The 11,749-nt window shown below is 54.4% G+C and overlaps 3 protein-coding genes across 3 annotated transcripts; all 3 read left to right on the forward strand.

Annotated features, from left to right (window-relative positions):
* The first annotated feature begins 3 nt into the window (after nucleotides 1–3).
* On the forward strand, nucleotides 4–2,079 carry QBC33DRAFT_532359 (WD repeat domain-containing protein). Its single transcript, XM_060427369.1, has one exon. It carries the CDS (start codon nucleotides 26–28, stop codon nucleotides 1,766–1,768), a length of 1,743 nt encoding a protein of 580 aa, XP_060285343.1. The 5' UTR covers nucleotides 4–25; the 3' UTR covers nucleotides 1,769–2,079.
* A 910-nt stretch (nucleotides 2,080–2,989) lies between these two features.
* Nucleotides 2,990–7,740, forward strand: QBC33DRAFT_532363 (putative snf2 family ATP-dependent chromatin-remodeling factor snf21 protein). The gene is made up of 2 exons (XM_060427370.1): nucleotides 2,990–7,086; nucleotides 7,143–7,740. Exons 1-2 carry the CDS (start codon nucleotides 3,475–3,477, stop codon nucleotides 7,362–7,364), a joined length of 3,834 nt encoding a protein of 1,277 aa, XP_060285344.1. The 5' UTR covers nucleotides 2,990–3,474; the 3' UTR covers nucleotides 7,365–7,740.
* Nucleotides 7,741–8,873: 1,133 nt separating this feature from the next.
* Nucleotides 8,874–10,912, forward strand: QBC33DRAFT_343785 (DNA-directed RNA polymerase I subunit rpa49). The gene is made up of 3 exons (XM_060423775.1): nucleotides 8,874–9,416; nucleotides 9,468–9,805; nucleotides 9,869–10,912. The coding sequence occupies exons 1-3, from the start codon at nucleotides 9,266–9,268 to the stop codon at nucleotides 10,721–10,723; spliced, it is 1,344 nt and encodes a 447-aa protein (XP_060285345.1). The 5' UTR covers nucleotides 8,874–9,265; the 3' UTR covers nucleotides 10,724–10,912.
* Nucleotides 10,913–11,749: the final 837 nt, after the last annotated feature.

An 11,749-nucleotide genomic window follows, 5' to 3' on the forward strand; every position in this document is an offset into this window, starting at 1 on the left:
CATCTTCAACGTCTCACATATAAAAATGAGTGATAGTGACGACGACTATCGGGTTGAAGGGCCTGTTCTTGCCGAGGACGACCCTATGAGAGCCTTTCTACCCACATCATTCGGCAAACAGTCTAGGCAGACCAATATCTCTGCGCAAATCGAGCAGAGTAGGAGAGCCGTCGAGAAACCAGCCAAGGCGGCCAAAGCGGCAGAAGCGACAGGATCCGGTTCCGACGACGACAGCGACGGCGGCAGCGACGATTCGGACTCGGACGAAGATGACGACGAATTTCCCGTTTCGCATGAGATCGTGCTCAAAACCCACGACCGCGCCGTTACGAGTATCTCCCTGGACCCGGCAGGAGGGCGGTTGATAACTGGCTCCCTGGATGCCACCGTCAAGCTGCACGATTTTGCATCCATGACACCGACTACACTGCGCGCCTTCAGAAGCGTCGATCCCTGGGAGACGAAATCGTCTGCTGCGTCCTCAGAGTCGCATCCCATTCACCATGTCCAGTTCAGCCACCTCTCTGGGGGGGTCTTCCTCTGCGTAACAGCGCATCCGCAACCCAAGATCATGTCGAGAGACGGCGATACCCTGACCGAGTTCGTCAAGGGCGACATGTACCTGCGCGATATGAACAATACCAACGGCCACGTGGGCGAAGTTACTACGGGTACTTGGCATCCCACGGATCGGAATACCTGTGTGACGGCCGGTTCGGACAGCACGCTGCGGATATGGGACATCAATAATAAGCGACGGCAGAAGGAGGTAATCGCCTTCAAGTCGAAGGCGCCGGGGTGCGCCGGTCGGACGAGAATGACTGCCGTGGCCTGGGCCGCGACCGCAGGGGGAGGAAACGACATCCTCGTTGCGGCCGCCCTGGACGGGTCGTTGGTCATGTATAGCGGCAATGGCCCTTTCACGCGACCCGCAGCGGAGATACGCGAGGCACACAAGCCCGCAACTTGGACTGGAGGCATAGACGTCAGTTCCGATGGACGCATGGTCGTCACTCGAGGAGGTGACGGCACCATCAAGCTCTGGGACACTCGCAAGTTTAAGGAGCCCCTGGTCAAGGTTGAACACCCGTCTACATCGGACCGGTTCCACATGACTAACATCAAGTACTCTCCAAACTCTACGAGCATCATCACCGGATCAGAGTCCGGCCACCTTCACATTTTGAACCCTGGCAATCTACAGCCCGAACACGTCACCCCGATTACCCCAGGGTCGCCCCTTATTGTGGTTGACTGGCATCCCAAACTCAACCAGATCATCACAGGCTCGGCGAACGCGGAAACACATGTGCTATTTAACCCAACCATGTCGACCCGGGGGGCAGTTGAGGTCATGTCGCGCGCTCCAAAGAAACGTCATATTGATGACGATCCCTCTTTGACAATGGACCAAACCCTCGGGATCTCGGGCGATTCCATCATCATCCCAGGCGGCAGCCTGCCCGGCACAAGAAAGGGAGGGGTGACAGCCTCTGGCAAGTCCAGGGATCCCATGAGACCGCAGGTCCAACAGGTCACCCCTTTCATGAGGAGCCAGCCCGACTCGAAACACGTCTCGGAGAATATCCCGCTGAGTCGCATGCTCCACGAAGATCCGAGGGAGGCACTATTAAAATACGCTGATATTGCGAAGAGCGACCCACTGTTTACGAAGGCTTATGATTCAACTCAGCCTGTTACCCGGTACGCTGAGGTGAGCGACGACGAGGAGCAAGAAGGGCCGGATAAGAAGAGGATCAAGAGGTAAAGAAAAAAGGGGGGGAAGCGGGTTACACTACGGACTACGGCGTACACTACGGCGTACACGGGTGGAATGGCGTTTGGGTCAAAATCTGGGTGCTCGCTGTCTTGATATCGGGTGGTGCTCCGAGGAAAGTAATTAGAAATATCCAATTAGGTAATCAACCCCTTTTGGTGGTAATCGCTGCGCACGAGCCAAGGAAGCACGGAACCTCAGGCATTCACTATTGGTTGGAAGCCTGTTTTACATAATGGATCATGCTGAGATGTACGCTGGTGGGGCGGCGTTTTCCATACCACCAAACAAGCCGCGAAGGCAGAATCTCTTCACCTCTGAACTCTCCCATCGAATCCAAGGGTGACCGCGCGCATCGAAAAATCGCCAACCCCCAGCTGCGACCATCAGTACCCATCTCAAAAAGGTCGGCAAAATTTTATACACGCGATTTCCTCGCACATCCCACCAGGTGAATAGCCTCCACGCCCCGCCATCGCCCTGTTTCCCATTTTTTCCCCCAACTCGACTTAAGGTTTCCCTTATTTTCCGGAGCCCCCACACAACAACCACGTCGCCTTCACGCGGCTGAGCACAGCACTCAATCGTGTCGGTCCATCAAAACCACGCCTGTGTTCCCGCCACAACGCGACCGGCCCCGATCTCCAACCGCGCTCCGGGTAACGGCCCCGGCCGACATCTTCAGTTCCACGCACCGCTCATTGCCATTGTGTTGTCCATCGCGCTTTTTTGATCCAATCGGTCGCGATCATCCCGTCGACTCCCCTCCTTGCCAATCTATTCGTTTGCGACCGCCCTGCGATTCGTTCTCCCTTGGACATGCGCCCAACATAACATTGTCCTGTACCACGATCATTGGTTAGACACTCTGTGAGAGGCCGCCGTCGCCATGGCTACTCCGGCACCCCCCGTCGGCCAGTATCCCGGCTCTGCCATACCGGCCGGCATCACTCCGCAACAGGTCCAAGAGACTATCATGGTAAGTGGTTCCTCAATGAACAAACCCAATCCGTCTTGACGACCCCCATTCTGTTGAATACCCAATCATTGTATCTTGGCCCCGTGCTAATACCGTCCAGCGATTCCGTCAAATGAAGGAGCAGGGTGTTCCACAGACCGATCCCGACTACATCAAAACCCAACAACTCCTCTTCGCCTTCCAACAGCAGCAGATACGGAGACAGCAGCAGCAGCAACAGCAGCAGCACCACCAACCCCAGCAGCAGCAGCAACAGCAGCAGCAGCACCAACAGCAGCAGCAGCACCACCAACAACAGCTACAGCAGCAGCAGCAGCAGCAGCTCCACCACCAACAGCAGCAGCAGCAGCTCCATCAGCAGCAGCAGCAGCAGCTACATCAGCAGCAGCAGCAGCAGTTCCAGCAACAGCAGGGGAAGCAAGGACAACAACAGCCCCAGCAGACATCACAATCCCAGGGCACTCCCAATGGCGTTGTTAATGGCAACCAACCTAGCCGTCCTCCACAGCAGACTGCGACCCCAACAAGTCAACCTGCATCGTCATCGGCGCTTGGTGCTTCCGCGATCCCAGCAACTGCTGCTCCCGGCTCTTCTACATCTGCGTCGGCAGCCACGGGGTCCGGTGGTTTACAATTCACTCAGCAGCAATTGAGTTTGCTGAGGAACCAGATCCAGGCGTTCAAGATACTGGGGAAGAATGTTGGCGTCCCTCTCCAGATGCAGCAGGCAATATTCGCCCACCGCGCACGACGCCAAGCTTCAATGCCCGAACAGCCCCAACAGGCCGGGTCAACCGCAGTCTCCCAGAAGGTAACCACCCAGGATGCTGCGCAGACGGGTCCGAGTGGCGCCGTGACCGGGGCACCTGATTCTCCAGCACCCATTCCGCAAGCTCGTTCGTTCAAGAGTGTTAAATCTCCGTACGAGGGTGGCCTTGTCCGCCAGAGCATTAACTATTTCGAGCATGCGCGGCGAAAGAATCGGCTCATAATCCCTGGCATCTTTCCAACGGGCGTCGACTTTGAGCAGCTGAGGATAGAGCGCGAAAAGGCAGTCTTCAATCGTATGAGTGCGAGATATGCTGAGCTCAAGGGGTTGCCGGGTAATCTTGCCTACTGGGATACCTCCAAGGACACCATAACCCCTGACGATACCCTCAAGCGCAAAGCCATCATCGAGATGAAGTCGCTGGCGCTGTACTCCAAGCAACGTGCTTTGAGAGACAAGGTCGGGCGGCAGATGATGCATTACGACAACCTTGCCATGACAACCAACCGGAGCATGTATCGCCGGATGAAGAAGCAGAGTGTCCGGGAGGCGCGCATTACCGAGAAGCTCGAAAAGGAGCAACGCGATGCCCGCAAGAACAGGGAGAGAAAGAAGCACATCGACTTCATCCAGGCCGTGCAGACTCACAGGCTTGAGATACAGTCCTCTGGGCAGGCTCAACGGAACAAGATGCATAAGCTCGGTCGCATCATGTTTGCGCAGCACTTCAACATTGAGAAGGAAGAGCAGAAGAGAGTCGAGAGGACTGCCAAGCAGCGTCTGCAGGCCCTGAAAGCCAACGATGAGGAGGCCTATCTCAAGCTGCTTGACCAAGCCAAGGATACACGTATCAGCCACCTGCTCCGACAGACAGATGGCTTCTTGCACCAGCTTGCTTCGTCAGTCAGGGCCCAACAGCGACAAGCTGCAGAGCGCTACGGCGGAGATGACGGCGGAGATCTCCCTGAAGAAGAGAGCGAGGCGGAGGAAGGGGCCGAGGAGAGCAACCGCAAGATCGATTACTATGCTGTTGCCCATCGCATCAAAGAAGAGGTGACCGAGCAGGCGAACATGCTGGTGGGCGGCAATCTTAAGGAATACCAGGTCAAGGGTCTTCAGTGGATGATATCGCTGTACAACAACAACCTCAACGGTATCCTGGCCGATGAAATGGGCCTCGGCAAAACAATCCAGACCATCAGCCTGATCACCTACCTGATCGAGAGGAAGTTCCAGAACGGCCCTTATCTGGTCATTGTGCCTCTCAGCACCCTGACCAACTGGAATCTCGAGTTCGAAAAGTGGGCACCGACCGTCACCAAAGTCGTGTACAAGGGCCCCCCCACCACGCGGAAGCTCCAGCAGGAGAGGATACGGCAAGGGAAGTTCCACGTTCTGCTCACCACGTACGAATACATCATCAAGGATCGGCCGCTTCTTAGTAAGATCAAGTGGTTCCACATGATCATTGACGAAGGCCACCGGATGAAGAATGCCAACTCGAAGCTGAGCGCGACGATCCAGCAATACTACAGCACCAGATTCCGCCTCATCCTCACCGGCACGCCCCTCCAGAACAACCTGTCGGAGCTGTGGGCGATGCTCAATTTCGTGCTGCCCAATATCTTCAAGTCAGCCACGACTTTCGATGAATGGTTCAACACTCCCTTTGCGAACACGGGTGGACAAGATAAGATGGAACTCACTGAAGAAGAACAAATCCTGGTCATCCGTCGGTTGCATAAGGTGCTGCGCCCATTCCTCCTCCGTCGTCTGAAGAAGGACGTCGAGAAGGACCTACCCGACAAGACCGAGAAGGTCATCAAATGCAAGTTCTCCGCGCTGCAGGCAAGGCTGTACAGGCAAATGGTTACGCACCAAAAACTTGTTGTTAGCGATGGCAAAGGCGGTAAGACTGGCGCGCGTGGTCTAAGCAACATGATCATGCAGCTGCGGAAGCTTTGCAACCACCCGTTCGTGTTCGACGAGGTGGAGAACCAGATGAATCCGTTAAACACCAGCAACGATCTCCTTTGGAGGACGGCGGGCAAGTTCGAGCTGTTGGACCGGATCCTGCCCAAGTATAAAGAAACCGGCCATCGTGTCTTGATGTTCTTCCAGATGACCGCCATCATGGACATTATGGAGGATTTCCTTCGGTACCGCGGCATCACGTATCTCCGACTCGATGGCACGACCAAGTCAGAAGACCGATCTGAACTGCTCAGGGAGTTCAACCGCCCAGACTCGCCTTACTTCATGTTCTTACTGTCAACCCGTGCTGGTGGTCTGGGTCTCAACCTGCAGACCGCGGATACCGTCATCATCTACGATTCCGATTGGAATCCTCACCAGGATCTCCAGGCCCAGGATCGTGCGCATCGTATCGGCCAGAAGAATGAAGTCCGCATTCTCCGTTTGATCAGCTCGGCATCTGTAGAAGAGAAGATCTTGGAAAGAGCCAGGTTCAAGCTCGACATGGATGGGAAAATCATCCAGGCTGGTCGCTTCGACAACAAATCATCCGAGACCGATCGTGATGCAATGCTCCGAACGCTCCTAGAGACCGCCGACATGGCAGAGGTCGGAGAGCAGGAGGAGATGGACGACGAGGAACTCAACATGATTCTCGCCCGCAGCGAAGATGAACTGGTCGCCTTCCAGGAGCTTGATGAGCGAAGATCCAAGGATCCACTCTACGGCACGGCGGCCGGGTGCAAGCGCTTTCCCCGTCTCATGACGGAGAGCGAGCTTCCCGACATCTATCTCTCGGAGGGAAATCCGGTCGAAGAAGAGGTCGAGACTATCCTTGGCCGTGGCGCGCGTGAGCGTACCAAGGTCAGATACGATGACGGTCTGACTGAGGAACAGTGGCTCATGGCCGTCGACGATGAAGAGGACACTCCCGAAGCAGCTGCGGCCCGAAAACAGGCCCGGAAAGACAGGCGAGAGGCCAATAGGCTGAAGAGGATGTCTATGGGAGGTGCCTCGGTTGAGAACTCGCCAGCCGCCAGCCGGGCTAGCACCGAGGAGGTCGAGATCGAGACGCCTGTGAAGAAGCGGGGGCGGAAGCCGGGCAGCAAGAATGCCGAGAAGCGCAAGGCCGAGGAAGGTGAGGACGAGCCGCCCGCGAAGAAGCGACGAGGACCGATCGGCCGGCCGAAGGGTGTTTCGTCAGCAAACGGTGCCACCAACGGCATGCCGCCCCATATCCGCGAGGTGCTAAACAAGAGCTTGCGCCGACTCTATGACGGCTTGATGAACTTGGAAGTCGACGATCCGGAACCTGAAGAGAAAGAGGACGAGGACAAGGAGGACGACGAACCTCCCAAGCGTCTCATCATCGGACCATTCGTCAAGCTCCCTCCGAAGCGCGATTGGGGCGATTACTATCTCATCATCCAGAACCCCATCTGTATGAATGACATCATGAAGAGGATCAAGAAAGAGGAGTACAAGAGCCTCAACGACCTGCGCAAGGACATGGAGCTGCTTTGCAACAACTGTAGGACGTTCAACGAGGATGGGAGCATACTGTACTCCGATGCAAATGTCATGGAGGTTTGTAGAGCCTGTGAGAGAGAAGTTAATTCCACTCTTGCTAACCCACTGTTTAGGCTTTTTTCAACAAGCAGTACCAGCAAGAGCTCAATGATCATCCTGAGCTTGTTGAGTTGGAGGACCCTTCGCAGAAGGGCACCTCGACTGGCCCATCCACGAGCGCCGGCACTCCTCGGCCAACGAGCAGCGGACCAACTAGAATCAAGCTGGTCAACAACTCGAATGGAGCTAGCCAAGTCAACGGGGAAAGCAGTGGCGTCCAAAGTGATGATGATTAAACGGTACGGAAAAGGCCCCGGAGGGCTAGGAGGGTTGGCATGCCTCGTCCCTATATTGGCCTAGATGGCGAACTTCCGGCGTTGTGTGAGCAACGGGGACGATATTTCAACGGGGACGTTATTTTGTGGTTTTGCAGTGGTTTTCAATGTTGATCAACACTGGGAGGTAGTGTGCATGGGAACATCTTAATTTTAGGGAGGCGTTTACGCGGTTGCGCGGGGAGGGAAGGGAAATACCTGTCGTGTGAGACACGCTGTACCAAAGATTATCTGCCTTGCTTGGCCAGGCCGTAGGGAAGTCGTGGTCAATCAATGGCCTTCGATTACATTGTACTGTAATGAATAGATGTCATTAGATACGTAAACTGGTTACAACGGTGTGTGTGAATCTAAAACCTACCTACCTTACCATACGACGTAATTGTCCGTCTCGATGGAATTACGTCAAGGGTCGTCAAGCTCGAAGGTCATGAGGCGGCACATCCCTGTCCAAAGTCACATGACACCACACAGGGCTTTCGAGCCCACACAAATAAGAGAAGAAATCCCCTCCGCCAACTTCTTCTTTTCCACTCCCATATCCAACGATCGCATCTCATCGAACAAGTAAGTCTGCTCTCCCTCAAAAATTGACGCTCCCTCCTCTCCCAACAGAATGCGAACCTCCTAAGCTTTATTGTCTCCCTCCCTTTGCCTTTCCATGCGTCTCTCTTTTTTTTCCGCCACTCTGCTCTGCTCGTGTGCCGAGTCGCTAACCCCGCCGTCAGCAGTCGTTCAAGATGAGAGCCAAATGGAGAAAGAAGCGGGTTCGCCGCCTTAAGCGTAAGAGGAGAAAGATGAGGGCTAGATCGTAAGTTATCCCGGTGCTGTCGTCGCCAGCTTGTCTATCGTTCTCTCTCTAACCCCCATCGCAGCAAGTAAACACAACACCCCGCTCTACTCGGCCTCACCAGATTGAAAGAAATCGCAACATGATCACCATGGCCATTTAAAAACACCACAACTTCTACCATTGCTCGCAACGCTTGTTTTTGTCGGACGCCCCGCTCTTTGCTATCTACTCGAAGTAGCTTTTGCTGGACTCATCGGGGGACCGGCTAGGACATGGTGATGTCATGGATTTGTGGCAGGTGGTGATTTGGGGTTGATGACAGGAGACTGGTACATGGACAAGACAATGGTCGAGCTAAAGCTTGGGAAGTGTTTGCAGGAACCAAGCCGGAAGTGCTACTGCCTCGCCTGAGAAGCAGATTGAACCTACAGAAGTTTGCAGAGAAAATTCAAAGCAGTCTTACTTCCACAACGCGGATATACCTGACGTGACATGAACCCGACCTGACTTGTAACGGATTTGACCATCTCCAATTGGGACGGAACCTGGGGAATGGTTCACTGTGGCATACGTGAAGAGCACCTGCAAGCTTTGGTGATGCTCACAGATAGCTCTAGGGTCAATTGGCATGCCTGGCCCTACCTAGATTCCGAGGTTGCAGAGCTCGCTCAGTCTTGTGGAGACTGGTAACCCTGGTGTCCATTTCTCGTTGCAGTATCTTCGTCTTTTCTGATCGACGACAATCCACTTAAGGAGGGAGGTGCCTAGGCACGTAAGGTAATTGGACAACTAAACCAGGTCTTCCGGTTTTGACTACCTTTGTCTCATCTCTTTTCTATGTACAGCAAGAAATAAAACCCGTAATATCTTCGCTGTGGTTGCTGCGAGATCTAGCGATCAAAGGCGGTGGGGTCCCACTGAGCTTGGGCGGTGAAGCCAGAATTTCCAGCGGGAAAAAAATCGAAGGATTCTGCCACACTTAGGCAGAAAAATATCACGAAGCCGCCGGTAACATTTACTTCACCAATCAACACTCAGTAGACGCACCCGATAGCGTCAACCGACTACCATGGCAGATACCTCAGCCAAGAAAAGGAAAAGACCGGCAGGGCAACATGGCGAGGCGAAGAAGAAGGTCGCTATTGAGCAGCCAGCCTCGCTACCCCACTCCGTCTCCGTCTCCTCTGTTGTGAGACCGCGGTTCTCTCCTCCAGTTATCGGTATGACCATCCTCTAGACCAAGGGTATGTCAATTATCTGACGAGAGTTAGCTACAACTCCGGGCTTGGTCCTGTCCCGAGATGTCCGGTTTCGATCCTACGCCAAACCCGAGCCTGCCCCTTCCAAGAAGAGGAAACAGAGCTCTCAAACTCCCCCCCAACCCCCCAAAGACATCCTGCTCCATTCTAGTTCGCACAGGACGCTCGACTATACAGCCCATGAAGATAAGCCGAAAGGAATGGAGTCGTTGTTGAAACACTATATCTGTGTCTTCGACCCTGCCTTGGGTAGCCTGAAGATTGTCGAAGCTAGGAAAATGGTTGTTCGTGGAGTCGTCCGATCTCGGATGGCTGCTGATGAAGCAATGGCGGAGCGAACTGTGAGAGAGGTAAGCATCTTAGCGCCCTCTCCCTTACAGCTGGTCAATCGTTTTGTACTAACTCTCCGCCAGAATTTGACCGATATGAAGAACGAGCTGGGCCAGGCGTTCGGAACAAAGAAGGCCAAGAAGGCCATCGTGGCCATGGCCGAGAACGCACTCACGCCAAGGAAGGGTCCGGATGGCGAGCCGCTGAAGCTGGGTGACGAAGACCTTGCCTTGATGGATTCCATCAAGGAATCAACGGCGAACATGGCCACCAGGGAAGAACTACAGGCAGCCGTCGATCAGGCGCGGCCCGTACCGAAGGGCAATTATGAGGCAGCCGATATCCAGGATGTTTACGATCCCAAGGAGATCATCGGCGGGGAGATCCTCAACGCGATACCTATCCGAGACTGGCAAGAGAAGGCCAAGAAGCAGGAGGAAATCCAGGTTCCATCCCGGTTCGTCGCCAACCGCATCAACCGGGTGGCTGCGAACGAACATGCGGCGCAGAGGCTCAAGATGCTGCGCTACATGTTGTTCCTCCTCATTTTCTGGGTCTCCACGACCAGCGGAAAGGGTCACGGAGCCAAGAGGATCGCCAAGCGGGAGAAGCTCCGCGAGCTGCTGGCGCCCGCGCCGGAGGCTGTCATCGAGAACATCCGGCGAAAGTTCTCGGACAACGGGGAGATGCGCAAGATCCACATCGATCTGCTCATGACGCACTGCTGCGTCTTCGCGAGCATAATTGACAGCTTCGACGTCAATACATTTGACCTCCGGGAGGATCTCAGGATCGACCAGAAGCAGATTAACCAATACTTCCACGAGATAGGGGCTAGGACGCGGCAGACGAGGAAGGACGACAAGACAGAAAACCTTGCCAGGCTCGCTCTACCTCTCCAGTTCCCCCGTTTGAGACAGCAGAGGCAGGGACGATGATGAATTCGTTGGTTTGGAGTGGAGAGGGGGATGGTCAAGCATCCTCGTTTTGTTGCTCTAGGTACATAGGTAGTATGGACGAGACGATAGCTTCATGTGGGGAACTTTTAGGTGGCTGGCCGTGGACGAAATTCAGTAGATACTACTACAGACACGCCTTTTCTGATCCTATACTAGGGCAGTGGATAACTTTCCTTAGGTAGGTAGGGATAAGAACCCTACGTTCCGTACTCACCCCGTCCTCTGTCACACATAGGCAAGTGCATTTAACTATGATGTAACTTGAGCCACTCTTCCTACCTAGCGTAGGTACGTGGAGGTTAAATGTGTCTGGGCTTGGCAGTCATCGCCGCGCGGTGGCTTCCTCCATAACTGCACATGCTCTACCACTGTCTAAGCCGGGCTGGACCAGGAGAGTCGGCTGCTCGCTGGAGAAAGGGTGCTTCTCCGCTGGTATGGCCTGGGCAAAGCCAATCACCTCGCCTCAATACCCTCCGCCCAAACAGAATTGGCCCGAGGCCCGATTTGATTCTGGATGGTCGCCGCCTGAGTTGCTTGAGCCGCATCCCGCATCCACGCCACGTGGGATTCGGTCCCCACAGACACACCCTTACCCAGAGGCTATTCCAACATGGAGGTATGACGACATGGTCTCGTAGGAAAATAAATAATTCGCAATTGTTTACTTCGCGTCTTTCGCAACTATTTGGAAACTGCTTGCCAGACTGGTGGAAATTTGCCAACGCCGTACCGCTGTCACGACTGGAATGCAGAGATATTTGCACTTTAACCAATTGTCCACGCATTACATATTTATTCTGACATAATTGATCAATCTGGTCTTTTCAAAGTTGCCGGGATTGCGACAAATTTGAGTGCGATGGGGCAAGATGGCTTTTTCCCCCTTCCCCCTCCTCGAGGCAATTCCGAGGAATTGTTGCCTGTGACGCTCGGACCACCAACCGAAATGGGGACTATGATTCGTCAGAGCACGTGAAGTCCCCACATCTCACCTTCGACGCCGCG

Source organism: Phialemonium atrogriseum (assembly GCF_030411735.1).
Source record: "Phialemonium atrogriseum strain 8032-3 unplaced genomic scaffold QBC33scaffold_7, whole genome shotgun sequence".
Classification (NCBI taxonomy): domain Eukaryota; kingdom Fungi; phylum Ascomycota; class Sordariomycetes; order Cephalothecales; family Cephalothecaceae; genus Phialemonium; species Phialemonium atrogriseum.

Bases quoted from the DNA above. Each gene is read 5' to 3' on its own strand.
- QBC33DRAFT_532359 (XM_060427369.1), top strand. From the start codon at position 26: ATGAGTGATAGTGACGACGACTATCGGGTTGAAGGGCCTGTTCTTGCC.
- QBC33DRAFT_532363 (XM_060427370.1), top strand. From the start codon at position 3,475: ATGCAGCAGGCAATATTCGCCCACCGCGCACGACGCCAAGCTTCAATG. The intron at 7,087-7,142 runs GTTTGTAGAGCC...CCCACTGTTTAG, and splicing joins CCGATGCAAATGTCATGGAG to GCTTTTTTCAACAAGCAGTA.
- QBC33DRAFT_343785 (XM_060423775.1), top strand. From the start codon at position 9,266: ATGGCAGATACCTCAGCCAAGAAAAGGAAAAGACCGGCAGGGCAACAT. The intron at 9,417-9,467 runs GTATGACCATCC...GACGAGAGTTAG, and splicing joins GTTCTCTCCTCCAGTTATCG to CTACAACTCCGGGCTTGGTC. The intron at 9,806-9,868 runs GTAAGCATCTTA...ACTCTCCGCCAG, and splicing joins CGGAGCGAACTGTGAGAGAG to AATTTGACCGATATGAAGAA.